This window comes from Argopecten irradians, chromosome 14 (assembly GCF_041381155.1).
Source record: "Argopecten irradians isolate NY chromosome 14, Ai_NY, whole genome shotgun sequence".
NCBI lineage: Eukaryota > Metazoa > Mollusca > Bivalvia > Pectinida > Pectinidae > Argopecten > Argopecten irradians.
Window position 1 is genome coordinate 23,246,320 of NC_091147.1, and position 16,872 is coordinate 23,263,191.

The window sequence follows — 16,872 nt, forward strand, 5'->3', positions numbered from 1 at the left end:
GCAAAACAGCGAATTGACTCTCAAATGTTTTCATATATTACGCAGGAAATCTTGCATATGTTTGGTGTCGTAACCTTATTTTAGGTCATCGGTATGCATTTTCTGATGTTATTAATGTTTTTTAAGAAACCTTTATATTTTGCTCCGGAAGGGTAATGGGCCTTTAATACAGGTGTTAATTCATAAACAATACTAATGTGAATCGTTTTAGGAATAAAGACGCACTATGTATTGATATGAATCCAAGTCAATTTCATGTGAAACTGTTCAGGTCCTGAAAGAAGCAAAAGATCAAAAAATGAAATGACATTGATATGAATTGAATATGAAACTGACATATAATTCTCAAGTGTAAATGAACCTTATGTTAGACCTACTCTGGTCACATTCACTTGCAGATAATTTGCCTGATAGTTTCATATTTTGATATGAAATCATATTATTAGGTATCTTGAATTAGACTTTTCATTTAACAATTTCATCCTTGGAGGATCATTAAAGATGCTCCACCACCGACAGACCATAAACGATACCCATCATCTAAACAATAACTGATGTGAATTTATGTGTCTAGTTAACACAAAAATGCATATAAAATAATTCATTTTGCTTTTGGTACATGCACAATCAGTAATTAATTCCATACATATAACCAAGGATTTTGTTCGGGGTGTAATTTATTACTTTTAATATTTTTATCTTGAATGAAAATAAGAAGCTTGATTTTGTCAATGATGATGATAGTGTAAAGTAAGTAAATTTTGTAACTTAAGAAAAATACTAATTTATCTGCGGTTTTTATTGAGAAAAATACTATTCTTCGGCGGCGGAGCATCTTTAAGACTGAATAAGCTCATAATTATTCAAGGTGTATGGAGAAAAAAGACCCTTTACAGTAACGACATTGCAAAGCAACTTAAACACATCAAAATAGATAAAAATATTTATAGAGTATTCTCCATGACATTTAAAATATCCATGTCAAAGAGATTATCTTATTATTATTATTTTACTAAAATAAATATTATCTTTTTCTATCTCCATATCTCAAAGCTAGTGGCATTATCTATAGTTTTTTTTTTTTTTGCGATATTTATTATATACCTTATACGTTTATTACAGAGAAAATAAAGAACAGAACCGGGTGTAGGCAACAGGAAAATGCTACCGAGTCGACAAGTCTCTTTGATGGGTCTTACATCATGCCAGATATCTTCATCGTCGAGTAAGTAGAAATCCAACCAAAAGAATTACAAAAAATATACCCTACCATGGTCTAACCTAGATCAGTACCTATGCTAGAACGAATATACGTACCCGGCCTATACCTTCAGTCTATACCTGCTACAGACAACACCATTTTCTGTCTAAAAATTTTTGAGCTACAATATTGCAGCTACGTATAACCTAATTCCTATCATTACGTGTTCACACAGGTACATTTCATCATCCTAAAAATAAAGTAAAGCCTACCTTATCTTAACATGTCCCATTATGGTGACCTTGGTGTGATACCTAGGTCACCGAGTGTTATCAGTCGCTATAACTGGTCATCACAGTTAATATACCTACTCTTCACACGCATCCATGCCTTTAAAACTTTGGTTTCATAGTCAACTTAAAAATCTATTATATTTTATATGCAATACATATTCAATTGTCAGAACTGAGGTCAATGCAGGGGTGCATGGTCAATTGGTCAAGGTGTGAAGTATTCTTCCCTACTCTAGATCTCGAGTCCGCGATACACATGGATCAATTACAAAACAGTGCACGTGGTGTTTTTAATACTACGTGCGCTGCAGTCTTTCTCAAAAACTATGACCATAGAGTTGAAAGAATAAGCAAAAAAATTGTTTAAAAAGCTGCAATGTTCAAGGAAAAAAATATACATTTTAAAGTTGAAACTTAAAAGAATGTAGAAAACGGTCAAAAAAAAATAAAAAAAACAACAACAAAAAACAATTGCGGATATCGGTAGGCTCAAGATACTGTGCAGTGGCTAACACACACATTATCAATAATGAAACTATGAAAACAACCCATTCGGTCTGTCCAAGTCGTGACAATTTCTGGAGGGAAACCGTAGTTTGCCAACAAAAATAACACAATAACATAATAACATGTAATCATTAGCCCTCATAAGAAGAAACTAGTACTTGTAAGCGATTGGGAATGAATGGTAAAAAGTGGCAAGTTGACCCCTAGACCATCATGATATCTTTATACCATCAATCACATTTTCCTGGCGACAAAAACGTTACAATAGTATTTTGTAGAAACGGTTATTATTCTCTCTTCGTGGAAACTATATATGAAATTCAATCTTATTTTCACATTTTACTCAATGTAGGTATGGATAAAGTAGATACATACCATATAAGCCGGCTTCAATAATGTCCAAATTATCTTTATAGATTGTTCATTCCAGTTTGGACATTACAGAAGATGGAACGCACGTGCTTGCCTCATTACGTACATTAAGTACGGTGATAACACAATATCCTTCTGTAGTGCATGTGTAACCCATCCTCTAGTGATAGCAGTCTAACTACTGACCTTCCCTCCTATCTACCCGGAATACACTATCGTATGATGGCTGTATAGGATATCGTACTCGTATATACCCGGAATCCACTAGTGATGCTACTATCATTTGTTTACATATCGTGTACATATAGTACTATACATAGTGAACCATAAACTTTTCCATTTAAAAACTAATCGGTGAATTGACTAAAGTCAAAAACTGGATCGAAAGGACAAATGTTTATTTAATACGTTGCTGAAAAAAGTCTTGTTTTACCTATTGTGTGTATCGTATGTCGCATGATGGCGCATTAGGACTTATACATCCTCCATATTCCATGGGTTACTATTACTGTCCCTATATCTACCCCTGGACTATTTCACCATGAAACTGAAGGATTTTGAAGAGAAAATGTCCCATCATAGGCCTGTACAGAGACATTTTGAGTTTTAATTTTGCCATCGTTTTCTATTGGCGTATTGGTAATACACTTTCCATTCATCAATACAGCCGAAGTTCCATTCTCCGATCGCAAACCAGTTGTCAAATGATGGACCATGTGGGTCTTTGCAATATAGCAGCTTTTGTGTGCCTTTATTCGAAACCTGTTTCCATATAGTTTGATCTAAGTTACATTCACATCAGTGACATTGAAGGGATTAATGCACTGTACTTATCATGCCATCTGGGTATCCTTACTTGTCAAGAATGCAACCCTGTGATGCAGGGCTAAGGTTTTGACGTTAAAGCTTAAAAGCTATTTATTTTTTCTTATTTCTTTTTGTGATGGTGTATTAACATTTCTGTGTTGAAAGTATAGCAATAAAATCCGATGGTTCACAATGCATGTTCAACCTTATCTGATAAGTATCTGCATTGTGTGGTGGTTATGGTCATTTCCTCTTATTTACATCAGCTGGCAAAGCTGCTTTACAACAGTAAAAATATTAGGATGATAGATTGCATTATTCCATCCACTTCGTTGTTTTTATCTATCATACTAGATTAGATCATGCAGTAGTTAACATTATGACGTCAATACGCCATGCTTCCATGATTAAGAATTTAAAGTGAAGGTCGTCTTGATCATCATAAATATTGGCCATTACTAAACAGCTATATGATACAATTTGGATCCTGTATAACGCAGCTAATAAAGTATAACTCGAAAAACCGAACTAAAAGCCGAACCGGTTAAAACGATTTTTCATGTATAACAAAATAATATTTATTCCTTGACGATAGCACTACAATGTATATAGTATCATGACCAAGAGTATTACGATTTTTTTATCATAACGACCTCGTTCTTTCATCAGTTCACCTTATTTTCGTTGTAATGTTCAAATCACTTATTCACCTTATTTTCGTTGTAATGTTCAAAACACTTATATAACTCATCGCGACTGAAAGATAATTTCACTTCGACATTTTTGGAAACAAAAATGTCTATACGATGAATTACGTATGGACATTAATGTATTTTTGAATACACGTATGATTGAATTCTCGGGTCCGTTGTAATTAGGTATAAACGAGTTTAACTGTATTTTGTTTTTCCTCATTCATTATCATATGCACTATAGCTGTATGCCCTGCTAGCAATAGTGACACTTGTGTCTTGATGTATGGTCGACGGTCAACTGATTGCATGATTTGTTTTTTTGTGATGATGGAAGTTGGATCATCTACGGTATTCAGAGAGGTTACAAAAGGTACCACACTTGTAACGACAGAAATATTAACCCGAAGAGCATGGGGCTGAAGTTGGGATGAAAACTAAACAATTGATAAAACTGTTGAAAGCAACAGAACAATATCATTTATTATAGGATAATGCATTCCGTATTTAAATTTTATAACTCTCAATTATGAAACAAAAGAGACTAAAGCGAATATCCAAGTAAACTGAATTTATTTCAAATGACCAGCAGTTTCATAGTTAGAATTCGCAATGAGATACAATATTATCAAACTAGTACAAAGGGACCGACGGTGCGCGCCTTCTTAAAGAGTCGGCTTACACGTCACGGACCACTCTGATTGGTTGGCACAATGAATTCACGGTGACGTAACAGTCACATCATCAGCGACGTTTCCGTCACATGATAAACATGGATAAGCTTGTTTTGTGCGGGCGACACATTGTGATCATGGAAAAAATGTACCATCTTCGTAAAAAAATATGCATCTTTTCGTGGTCTCTCACATTGATGTATATTGGATGTTTCTGGAAATATATTGGTTTGACTTGAGGTTCGAGACGAAACTTTTAATCGTTTGGTAACAAGTGAAGTGAAACTCTGGATTTAAGATCCATGCATTTAAGCAACAAATCATATTTTGATCAACATTAATCAAGTTATTCTTTTTTATTAAATATTTATTTTATTAATCCTCCATCAACCAATAAACTTCCAGAAGACTTCGGGCGACCACTACAGCACAAAACATAGCCTGTCCATGCTTGGTGTTGAGCATGTCATGTCTAGTTTATCCACCCCTGGCTTCCAGAATGGACTTAACTATGACTTACAGATGGAATAGTCCATTCTGGAAATCAGGGACTTATGGATTAATGCATAAAGAAAGTAAAAATATCTTGAATACAAAGTTGCGTGTAAAAAGCACCTACAAATGTACAGTTAAATTTGTAGAACAAATTTTGTAAGTATTACTGTAAAATATACTTTGTTCATTTCATTGTAAATGAATATGTGACTAGAAAAGTACTAAAACCGAACCAATGTAAATTTACCATAAAAACATACTTCTAAAGCTAACCAAAGGCTGCCTCATAGTGTGCATTTTTGACTAGTGTAAAAAATCTGCTATAAAAGGGTCAATATTTATATTTATCTTGAATTATCTTGCTGAGTATTCCATTAAAAATAAAATATATCATTAACAAAAGTTCTAAAATGGTTACTTTTTCAACAGATTTTAACAGTAATTTATTAACCGGTTTTAAATTCCATTGTTTAATAAATTCTACAACATATGATAATGATGTCTCACTCAAACTTTGTTTAATACAAAAGTGCAACATTCAACTTAGCTCACAATACATAAAATATAACTGTATAGACACTTGTGATAAAGTTTTCTACAGTAAAGACACTTTCGTTGGCTAGACACAGAATCACATTGTAATAGCAACAGAAATTAAATGATTAGATAATACTGAAAAGATGCATAATTGCAGTAAAACATCTAGGTATTTGATTGACATATCCTTACTTCTATTTGATAAAGCTTCCCACCATTAAGGTAATGGTGGAACTCTTTTCATAATAAGCCCCTCCCACCCTCCCTGGACAAAACAGCTACATATACACACAAATACAACATAAACAGACGAATTATGGTATCCTCATAAAAACTTGCATTTCAAGAAAAAAATTGATGCCAAGAAAATGTCAAAAATATAGTAATGATAGTCACCTTCTAAGCACCAATACCTGGTTACAAGGCACCATTCGGTTTTACCAGCGAACGCATGAAGTAAACACAACCGCATTCAGCATTTAATCATAATCGTACAAAATAAACACTTCATCATGATCAACGCAAGCCTTTAAAGTATTTTGATAGAATAAAAATAATTCTAATATCCATTAACATTTATTTCTCATAGCTCTACACTAATTTCATACAGACTTGGCATCGGCTAACTCTGGTCCTAAGAGAACCGGCTTTAAGTGTCATTTGCTGGGGTTGTGAAAATTCTGCTCCCCTATCTATGGTTGTCAGCCAGAAACTCAATTTGTTGGCGTAGAAGTGACAGGTGCCCTGGGCGCCATTACACTCAATGAAAGGAGTGGACCTGAAGTCCTCTAAACAACTGCCAGGGCTGGACAGAGACTGACCGCCTCCACTTGGACCAGCTCCGGTGTGCTGTAGAAAAATGACAGAAACACTCTTGTTAATGGAAAACAATGACACCAAGAGGGGAATAAAATTACAAATTACTAATTGAAATAATCATTTATTGTGACAACATACTAGTTTGAAATTAATCTATTCACAGTATTTATTTTAATTTCAGTTACGGCATATCAGATAAGTATTAACGATAACCTTCTCTTTGATACCAACGATTCAGTGACTAATTTTTCTACCAATAATTAAAAAAACCCATTTCCGTCTTGTGATATTGTAGATGTCGACTGTGTAACTTACCATGGCAAAACTGTATCCGATCCAGAGTCCGTTCCAGCCTGTTGGACAGTCGGGAATACTTAGCGTCTGACTGTGGACGGCAATGACGTTGGACGGAGCGTCACATACGACGCATCGACTGATATACTCGGACAGTGTCTGTCCTCCAACAGGCATCATGGGAAGGTTAGCGTTGGTAGCCAGCCAATAGGATTTATCGTTACGGCTGGCATAGTTACAGACGTTGTTTGAATTACAGAACAGGAATGGCATGGTACTAAACCTCCTCATACATGATCCAGCAAGACCTGTAAACAAGGAAACTCAAGGTCAAAGTTCAATTACGGTATGGTATTTTAAGATAACGCATTCATTTAACTCACTTACATATTTTTTTAATTTTGTTTGATTTGAAATTAATGTTTTACCATTATATTAGTATTCTCCAAATGATACTTGTTTCTATATATTATTGATCAAGATTTGAATTCAATTGACTAGACAAGTACAACGATCATTTTAGAATGCTTCATACGTAACAAAAAGATCAAAGAATACTAAAACATATCAAAGGAGGATAAAGTAATTTAAGTTTTTTAACATTAATTGCTTAGGTTTGGACTTACCAAGATCCTGGTGTTGTGAGCGCTCGTTGCCTTCAATGTACAGTAAACTGTAACCTGTCCAAAGTGGGGTCAGTCCGAGTGGACACTGGGGCGTATCGATGGTCTGACTGTGTCTTACCATCATAAAGCCTGATGGTGGCGTGAGTCCTGGCAAACCGGCCTCTCCGACGGGTCCCTCGGGTCCACGGGGTCCTAGGAGGGGAAATAAAGTCTGGTCAATGAAATCCCACAAAACTTATTTTAAAATGCAAGAAAACAACAGGCCTAATGGGCTATAACGGTCATCTGACTGTAAATGCAATACAACATTTACTAGAAGTAGAAAAGATAGCAGGGGAAATAAAGACTGATCAATGAAATTCAACTAAATTCATAGGCGAAAAAATCCTTCGATTGTCAATAATTATTGCAGCAGCTTTATTTGAAAATAAGTTTCCTCAACTGAAGAAATTGAAGTTAGAACTGATAGTGATCTTTTGATCATTCTTTGATGCTTGAATTGTTTACATATAGATTTCCTTGACACATACCGCGGAGTCCATCACTTCCTCGAACACCAGGGAATCCACGAGCTCCAATGTCTCCCTTCTGGCCTGGGAATCCATTAAGTCCATCTTCTCCTCTGGGTCCCCTCTCTCCCTTGAATCCTGTGATACAAAGGTCAATTCAAATTCATCTCAAAATTCATACAGAAGACGCCTAACCATGATTGGATATACTTCATGTGCCGGTACTTCTTCGTACTGAATGGTACCTAAAATTATTTAAATCATTTATTTGACCATGTCTGGCTCCTTTATCTTTATAATGTAGTTTTAAATAGCCCTTTGTACAACCTCATTTTTTATATTTTGACTTATTTTGGGATGGGATTACGATTATTTTCTTAATTTTCAAATAAGTGAATTTTTCCTCTTGCCTTGTGGAATTTGATTTAAAGTATAGAAATTCATTTAGAATACTTGAGCTAAATTGCACAAAAAGCTAAAATGAATTTAAAATAACACAACTCGTATTTGATGTACGTACCCATGAGTCCAGGTTCTCCAGGCAGACCATCAGCACCAGGAAGACCGTTCTGGCCGGGCTCTCCCTTGCTTCCTTTGGGCCCTGGCAGCAGCAGGTTAGGGGGAATAACTGGGGGTGGTCCTTGCTCTCCTTTGGTACCATTGAATCCAGGGAGACCTGTTCACAAAAAGTAAGTCATATACTGTTGAAACCGGGAAGAATTGTTTACAAAATAAGGTAAGCCATCAATATACAGTTAAACTTTTATGATTGGAATCGAATTTCTCGTTGTATCGAACTTTCTGCTTGGTACCAAATTTCTTCACCGTATAAAATTTCTAAAACCCAAGTGTTATAGGTAGAAGTTTTTCTGTCGGTTCCTTGAAATTCGAAACATTAAGATTTCACTGTATCGTGCAATTTTGATTTGGATATGCAATCATTTGGATATATAAAGTAATCATTCTATTCTACACATTTCATTTACATGTATATACACTATATTTTTATACTCTTAAATATTAAGGGATCTTGAGGCAATATCTCTTGTATATATATCATGAGTATTTCTAAACGATGTTTTTCATACTCTTAAATCTTCAAGTTACTTTGAGGCAATATGTCTTGTACATGTATATATAGATTATGAGTGTAAAATTTCATTTACATGTATCTAAACGATAATTCTCCATACTCTTGAATCTTTAAGAGACATTGGAAGCAATATCTACATAAATGACATGCAGTTATAGTAAATTCCTTTAATGAGAATAACTATGTATTTACCTCTCTGTCCAGGGGCTCCTGGAAAACCTGTCCTCCCTGGTTCTCCCTTCAGCCCGGGAGTTCCTGGGAATCCAGCAGGTCCGGGTTCTCCGGAGTTTCCCTTAAGTCCGAATGATCCAGGAAGTCCAGGCTCACCTGTGTAAAGAAACACTAGACTGATAACAAACTTATAGGTATGGAGAAGTTCTTTATGATGTTCCATTTATTTCCATTTGCAACATGATATGCTATTTCTTTTTCTGAATTGATGGGTGTCTGATGAAGAATAGACCGATACTCTCGAGAAACCATTTTTCTAATACTTTTTCAATGGTCTTTGGGATATATTTTTTTCTTTTCAATAAGTATGTATTATGGAGTATTCCTTTTACTTATTGTAGTTAAGTTCTCGATCTATATCCTCAATACATTTTGGTAGAATGTCACATGCTCTGCTTACCCTGAGGTCCTGATGGTCCGACGTTTCCTTTCATTCCGGGTAGTCCAGGGAAACCACGTTCTCCTTGGTTACCCTTAGCACCAGGGATACCAGGTGATCCATCCTCACCGGGTTGCCCGCGGATTCCTGGCTCTCCTGATTAATATCAACAAGTGAAATATGAATTCCTGCTCAAAATCATATAATAAATAGATAAGATATTTCTTTTATGTTCGATTCTACCTACATTGTACTGCTAGTCTAGTAGAAGAGTTTTGGGCACGACTAGATACCTACAACCAACACTGTATAGTTTTCCTATATTCCTGCATTATTCCATGAGACTATTTATCGGGAAACCAACTACTAGAGGTGTCTGAATGAAAATAACTTAGAAGCAACGTATATAAGAGACTATAATCTGCGTGTGTTTAAAGATCAATTATTTCACAGTTCTGTAACGGCCTTACCTGGAACACCTGTGAATCCTGGCTCTCCCTTAGCTCCTGGGAGTCCGATTCCATCCTCACCACGGTCTCCCTTCATTCCAGGTAATCCATTGCGGCCAGGAGATCCTGGTGGTTAAAATCATTACAATCCAATATGAATAGAATTTTCAAATTTACTTTGTAAAGATATACAATAGTTTTTTTTTATGTTAGTTGTAGTCATTTGAATTGAGTACTTATTCAGATCAGACAATCCGTTTATAATCCTCAATTTCACGTATTGAAATAATGACGGTCCCTCAAATGAGACCATTTTGTCAACTCTGCGTCGTATTTCCCCATGTTTGACCCCATTTCGACCTCTGAATCTTTCTTTCGACACCAGTATTTGATTGACATTATTTTGACTTCTGTATTATCTAATCATAAGTCCTGTATGATATTTTGTGTGACCTTATCTTTGACCTTGGAGTCTTGTTTTACTATATATTTGACCTTCATTAACCTAATCACTACCTTATTTGACCCACAGTATGATATATGTATCTTAAAATTAACCCCTGTGTGACCATTTGAGTCGACTCCATCATTGACAACAAATTTAATTCGACCCTGTGTTTGACTTGTGTCACTTGACCTTTCTTATTTGTCACTGGATATGACCTCCGCCGGTTACTCCATAAGATTTTACCCGTCATACATTATATGCTATCTGCCCTTGTTTTTAACCTCGTTTTTTATTTGATATTCATATAACACCAGTTAGTACCTGCTTCTCCCTTCATGCCGGGCAGACCGTTAAGACCTGATGGTCCTCTTGGTCCCTGGTCTCCCTTGATGCCAGCAGCTGAGCGTCCGGGCTCACCCTTAAATCCTGGACGTCCACTTAAACCTAAAATCAAAACCATTATTATGATCTTGGACAAGTGGTGTTGAATAAAACAATATCCTATTACTCTTAAATGGTGTTGAATAAAACAATATCCTATTACTCTTAAATAGTGTAATATAAAACATCAAATGATAGAATGAATAGAATGAATATTTCAGCTTTTATGTTATTTTTTTATGAAACATACCTATAATTTGGTCTTACAGAGTAGTATAATTAGTTAGGTAGACGATTAATAAAATGTAATAATAGATTCAATCAACATCTGTTCCAAGGAAAGAAAAAAATGGTCGACAATTTGAAGCCAGATACCAACTTCATTTATCCTTTTCCATTTCGAGAACTTCTGGAAGTCTTTCGTTCTGACAAGTGCGCAAATCTGCCTTAATGCAGATTATTTATTCATCCTAGAATGTCATTTCTAGAATGGAACTTCTGAAAGCCTTTAGCTATGAGAAGTTCGCAAATGAAGATGACGTCTGCTTGAATACAATTTATTTATCCATCCTTTTTCACTTTAAGAATGCAACTTTCGAAAGCCATTAGCTATGGGAAGTTCGCAAATGAAGATGACGTCGGCTTGAATGCAGATTATTACTATACCTGTCTCTCCCTTCACGCCTGGTAATCCTGGACGTCCGTCAACGCCTGGCAAACCACGATCTCCCTTGTCACCTGATTATCACAAAAGTTTTATTCTGTTAAAAAATAATCCTCAACAATTCTGGCTTTTTTGTGGAAGTAACACCAAATTAATTTACAAATTGAACTGTTAAAATGAAAATGAAAACGTAATGGAATTACAAAATGTTAACAAGTAATACATTAGTTTTTTTAAACGACTTCTTGTCAATAAGTAAGAGTCTTAAAGATCTGATATTGGGTCTGTAGCTTTCTTGGATGAAGGGCTAATGAATTTGTTCAAATGAATGACTTTGGCTGTCATTCAAGGTCATCGGAGTCAAAATTTAGAAATCTCTAAATGAGGTATTTTAAGGATAACATCAAGAATTATGCCCTCTTCGAAATTCTCTTGATTCCATCCGTGACACTCATTCAGGTGTCGCCCATTAGTACAATAGTTGTACTGATATATAACATAATATATATTCATATAATATTATAATTCAACAATCAAATTAATTCAATTAGGAAAAGTTGGTTTCTTATTGAATATTGAGCCATCTTTTGATGTAAAGTGCATGTGATTTTATACAATATAAAAAAGAATGGTTCACATGTATTCTGCATTTGCACATTACAGAGTTATCTGCCCTTGCGTTAGGTATTGATTGTGACGTCATGTGTTTGCGAGCGTAACATCATACTTTTCGGAGAAAACGACGAGAATAGCGCTCACAAAATAATGACGCAACAATCGGTACCTACCCGCAAGGGAGCTAACTCTGTAATATGCAAAGACGGAAAACCGACTTCTAAGAATATTTCCTATACAACATGAGTTGTATCCCACCTTTTTGTCCTGGGATTCCGGGCAGACCGTCTTGTCCCTTTACTCCTGGGACACCATCGAATCCGGCGAGACCTGTATTACCCTTTTGTCCAGGTAGACCAGGGTTTCCTGTAAATTGAAATATCATCATGTATTACATTTTAAAATACCAATCACCTATCTTTGAATCTTGTTGGTGAACAATTCCTTTGAAACTTGTCATTCAGGAGGCTTTTGCTGTTTTCAGCACTCAGAGTATACTGCATTTATAAAACAATATGCATTTTTTTCCATAACTCCATCATTACAAGTCTGCTAATTAAACTTAAACCCATCACGCCTTTTTGCTTTTTATTTCTAAATATTGAGACATAACTAAATCCAATACCAACTTTGAAAAATTACACGAACAGTGATATATTCCAATTATCCAATCAAACTTTTTATTGTGGACACAAATATACATCACAATGACTTCACTGTATAATAAAGTTCTTAATTAACTTATTAAACATTAATCCAACATTGTTCAAGCCTTTTTTCGCTTTAGATATTGAGACCTAACTTAATCCAGTATCAACTTTGCAGAACTACAGGAATCGTGATATGCTCCAACTAAATTTTCCATTGCGATACGAAACATATTGTCATATACGTCACACTGACTTTATTGTATAATAAAGTATCAAATGTAATTTATGCCAAAATACCTTCACGTCCAGGCTCTCCAACAACACCTCGTTCACCCTTAAGTCCGGGGAATCCGGGGGGTCCAGCAGGTCCTTGAGGTCCCGGACGTCCGGCAGCTCCGGGAATACCAGCGAATCCAGCATTTCCTTTAGCTCCTTTCATTCCGGGAAGACCAGCTAAACCATTCAGTCCAGGATTTCCTGTAAAACAAATAATAAAAATGGTAAAATATTCTCTGATGTTCATCTATGTAATTCAATGGGTGCTTGGGGAAATCTGAATTGATCTGGTATGCGAAAGGTACAGATAACTGTCATATTCTGAAAGTGTATCACTATCCGATTAGGATTTAGTAGTTCTTTTAGTCCAGTATAGACTTGAAATCGTACGCACATTACAGCATTTCATGTATTATTGGCTGATTAGGCTAATGCATCTTTATTATTTCAAAAAATGAACAGTTTATAAGTAAATATGCAGAATAATCGGCAAGTTAATTGAATACACAGAATTTCCCAACCTAAGAGAAAATGTTTGGCGTTTAAGTGTGAGTTTTGCAATTAAGCTCATGCACCCAGCTTGAGATATATCAACAGAAAAGATAAGTATTCCTAACCTTTCATTCCTGGGAGTCCATCAAGTCCAGGTGATCCTGAGAGTCCAGGTAACCCAGCATTACCCTAAAATAGACGTGTCCTTAGTCATTCTTCTTGAATGAAACTATCCATGGATATCAAAATTATCTTGATACCAGACCGTACCATTCAAACAAAATCACAAACTTTCTTGTAAAATAATACACCGTATAGCCGGTTATATTCTTAATAAAAATCATCCTGATAACACTGGGCATTGCTATGGTCGAGAACATTCGATATAAAGAATATTGGAAATAGATGAAATATATGTATGCGTGAAATTTCAAAACTGCTAAAGTAATCTCTAAAATTTTGACGTGCGACAATATTTACTGGCACTCGTGGTAAAAGGTAAAATTAACCTTGAATATTTTACAATGAAATGTCATACTGACCTTTTCACCCTTCATACCGGGGAAGCCTGGCATGCCTTCGTCTCCCTTTTGTCCAACAGGTCCTTCACGGCCTGGCTCTCCTGGGCGTCCAGGCTCTCCAGGGCGTCCATCCTGACCAGGCAAACCAACTCCCGGAAATCCTGGTGCTCCCTTCTCTCCCGGAATTCCATCCAATCCTTTAATGCACAAAACATTTTCAATCCAAATCCCGCAAATCAATCCCAATTGCTAAAAGTAAACTACGGTAAGTGTTTTTCAAAAATATCTCGAAAACTAGAGAAAAAAAAAGGTAAATAAGACATTACCATTGCGACCTGGCTCTCCGACCAAGCCTGCCTCCCCAGCTGGTCCACGTTCACCCTTCCTTCCTGGGGCTCCGTCCTCTCCAGGGGCACCGTCCAGACCTGGGAAGCCAGGGATACCTTGGTCTCCCTTGAATCCTACAACCGAAACACATGATCAAGTAAACAAATTACAATACTTAAGTCATTCACCCCTGAGATTTCCTAGTGGACTGGTCCCGCCTTAGATCTAGAAGAGATCAAATGTGTCTGCAGGGGTTGATCATTAACTGATGTTTGATGTTTGTACACTGTTAAACAACTTTCTTTCGCATGCAATTTACTTTCGGGAATTTCGCGATCACTGTAAATTTACGAATATCTATCTCCGCTAATACAAATGAAGCTTATACATTTGCATTCAATGTTCATATTCGTGAAATTAATTACTGCGAACATGTTTAAAAATAAAAATCGCGAAATTTTATTTAGCCGCGAGAGAAAGTTTATACTTTCACTTTTTCTTGATTCCTGTGTGTTTAATTTCTAGTCATTTGATAAAAATACTGTAAGTGACGACATATCTATGACAGGATTAGTGTCAAGTGGTCCAAATTTCCTGATATCTTACCGGGACGTCCTGGCTCTCCAGCGGCTCCGGGAACACCAGCAGCTCCAGCGAATCCTCTCTCTCCCTTGCTTCCTGGCAGACCATCAATACCGTCACGTCCTGGTTCTCCGGGGAATCCAACTACACCACTGTCTCCCTTAGCTCCTGTTAAAATGAGAACACCAGTGTCAGCCTCATCCATAAAAAAGATAAGTAATAATAATAATATTATTATTTCTCAAATTACTGTTTAACTAATACTTACAAGAATTATTCATTTGTGTGACCTAAACACATTAGTGATAGTGGTTCCTTTATTTCTGTTAAAGAACCACAACATGTCTCAGTAAATTACAAGGCAACTCAAGACAAATTGATATATTATCCATTGACAGAAACATGGTGGAGTCGAAACATCGGATAAGTCGAATATTTTGCTTGGTCTAGTCGACTGCGACTTATCCATGTTTTACTGAAACATGTCTTCTCTTCCTTTTTAGCCACATCTCATAATTTTTAACGATGATTATTTTTCTTTCACATTAGATCTATATAATTAATGTAAGTCAGCTGTTTTGGCATGTTATAAGTACACAACAAGTTATATGCTACATCCAATTCATCTTTTCCAAGCCAAACATCTGATATGTCAAGATCACTTCATACATCTTTTTACCCTGCAACATTCACCGAAACAAACTTAAACGACCATGTTTCCATACAATCGTTAGAAAGGTCAGTCTCAATGCCATCACTTACATATGCTATAAACATATGAAAAAGAGCCTTAACCATCACATAAAGAGTCAAGTCTGATGCCCTAGCTTGCTCTCTTACCTGGCAGTCCTGGTAGACCGTCACTCCCGGCTTGTCCTGGGGGTCCCTGGGGACCATCGAGACCAGGTAAACCAGCCTGCCCTGGGGCACCATCTTGACCTGGTTGACCTTTCTGTCCTGGAAGTCCGTTAACACCTGGAAGTCCTGGAGATCCCTTCTGTCCAGGCTCACCTATTCAATGATAAATTAGTGTTACCAAAAATAATGAAGATGGAAATTAGTTTAACTTTCGGCTATTGTCAATTATGGAAGTTTATCTGGAGGAAGAAAGAAAGCTGAAGTTCCAAAAGAAACAGCGCCAACCTATGGTTAGTACATGGAAACTTTTTCTTCTGGTCCTTGAAGAGCGGCCCAAAGGAAGGGACCTAGTGGTAGAATGTTTCATGTCATATTTACTGAAAAGTTTCTGCTCCATAATTCCTTACCTATGTGATAGGACATTAAAACGAAAAGGGTCCAAATGTCAAATCTTCATAGCAAGGTATCTACTGTTCTTATCAGTAATAAGTGTTTACGTTTAACCATAAAGAATTTGATTACATATTAGAAACAATTGTTTAACAAATACCTGGAAGTCCGGGCAATCCTTCGGGTCCAACCTGGCCTCTCTCTCCTGGAATACCGTCTTGTCCTCTCTCGCCCTTCATTCCAGGTAATCCTTCCATTCCTGGTAATCCTGCAGAGCCAGGGTCACCCTTCATTCCTGGGAATCCATCCAATCCCTGCAGACCTAGAAATAAATTTAAGAATATTCAAGGTAAAACGTTCAGACGGTTCAATGCTGTATACATTATTATTTGTGTATTTTTTAGCTTCTTTGAACAATTTATTTGTTTTTCTTAACTACACATGTGATACTCCCCATCGATATTTGTAAACAAAAGCTTCCTTTAAAGTACAATATTTGTAAACAAAAGCTTCCTTTAAAGTAGAAAATGCAGCTTTAATATTAAGACCAATGCCTAAATTACCTAACTATATTTAATTTCACATGAGCTATTAAACTTTACAATGCATTTAAATATGTTATAAGTTATCTGATCATGGATTTTGGCAATGGACATAAATGTATAGTAGAATTTCCATCAACCTTAAAAG

At 36.1% G+C, this 16,872-nt stretch overlaps 2 protein-coding genes across 2 annotated transcripts in view; both read right to left on the bottom strand.

The window, feature by feature from the left end:
• Positions 1 to 2,576, bottom strand: part of LOC138307754 (monocarboxylate transporter 5-like) — a 12,566-nt gene extending 9,990 nt beyond the window's left edge. The window contains exon 1 of the mRNA XM_069248620.1: positions 2,377 to 2,576. The gene's annotated coding sequence lies outside the window, so the exon portion shown is untranslated. The remainder of the gene's footprint in view (positions 1 to 2,376) is intronic.
• A 1,852-nt stretch (positions 2,577 to 4,428) lies between these two features.
• Positions 4,429 to 16,872, bottom strand: part of LOC138308324 (collagen alpha-2(IV) chain-like) — a 61,449-nt gene continuing 49,005 nt past the window's right edge. Inside the window, exons 25-42 of the mRNA XM_069249317.1 lie at positions 16,343 to 16,504; positions 15,775 to 15,945; positions 14,959 to 15,102; positions 14,352 to 14,486; positions 14,047 to 14,222; positions 13,630 to 13,693; positions 13,034 to 13,213; positions 12,345 to 12,452; positions 11,474 to 11,545; positions 10,748 to 10,870; positions 10,000 to 10,104; positions 9,551 to 9,685; positions 9,112 to 9,246; positions 8,347 to 8,502; positions 7,848 to 7,964; positions 7,318 to 7,509; positions 6,713 to 6,999; positions 4,429 to 6,427 (exon numbers count right to left, since the gene is read on the bottom strand). Of these exons, the coding sequence (XP_069105418.1) occupies positions 6,170 to 6,427; positions 6,713 to 6,999; positions 7,318 to 7,509; positions 7,848 to 7,964; positions 8,347 to 8,502; positions 9,112 to 9,246; positions 9,551 to 9,685; positions 10,000 to 10,104; positions 10,748 to 10,870; positions 11,474 to 11,545; positions 12,345 to 12,452; positions 13,034 to 13,213; positions 13,630 to 13,693; positions 14,047 to 14,222; positions 14,352 to 14,486; positions 14,959 to 15,102; positions 15,775 to 15,945; positions 16,343 to 16,504 (2,720 nt within the window). The 3' untranslated portion in view covers positions 4,429 to 6,169. The remainder of the gene's footprint in view (positions 6,428 to 6,712; positions 7,000 to 7,317; positions 7,510 to 7,847; positions 7,965 to 8,346; positions 8,503 to 9,111; positions 9,247 to 9,550; positions 9,686 to 9,999; positions 10,105 to 10,747; positions 10,871 to 11,473; positions 11,546 to 12,344; positions 12,453 to 13,033; positions 13,214 to 13,629; positions 13,694 to 14,046; positions 14,223 to 14,351; positions 14,487 to 14,958; positions 15,103 to 15,774; positions 15,946 to 16,342; positions 16,505 to 16,872) is intronic.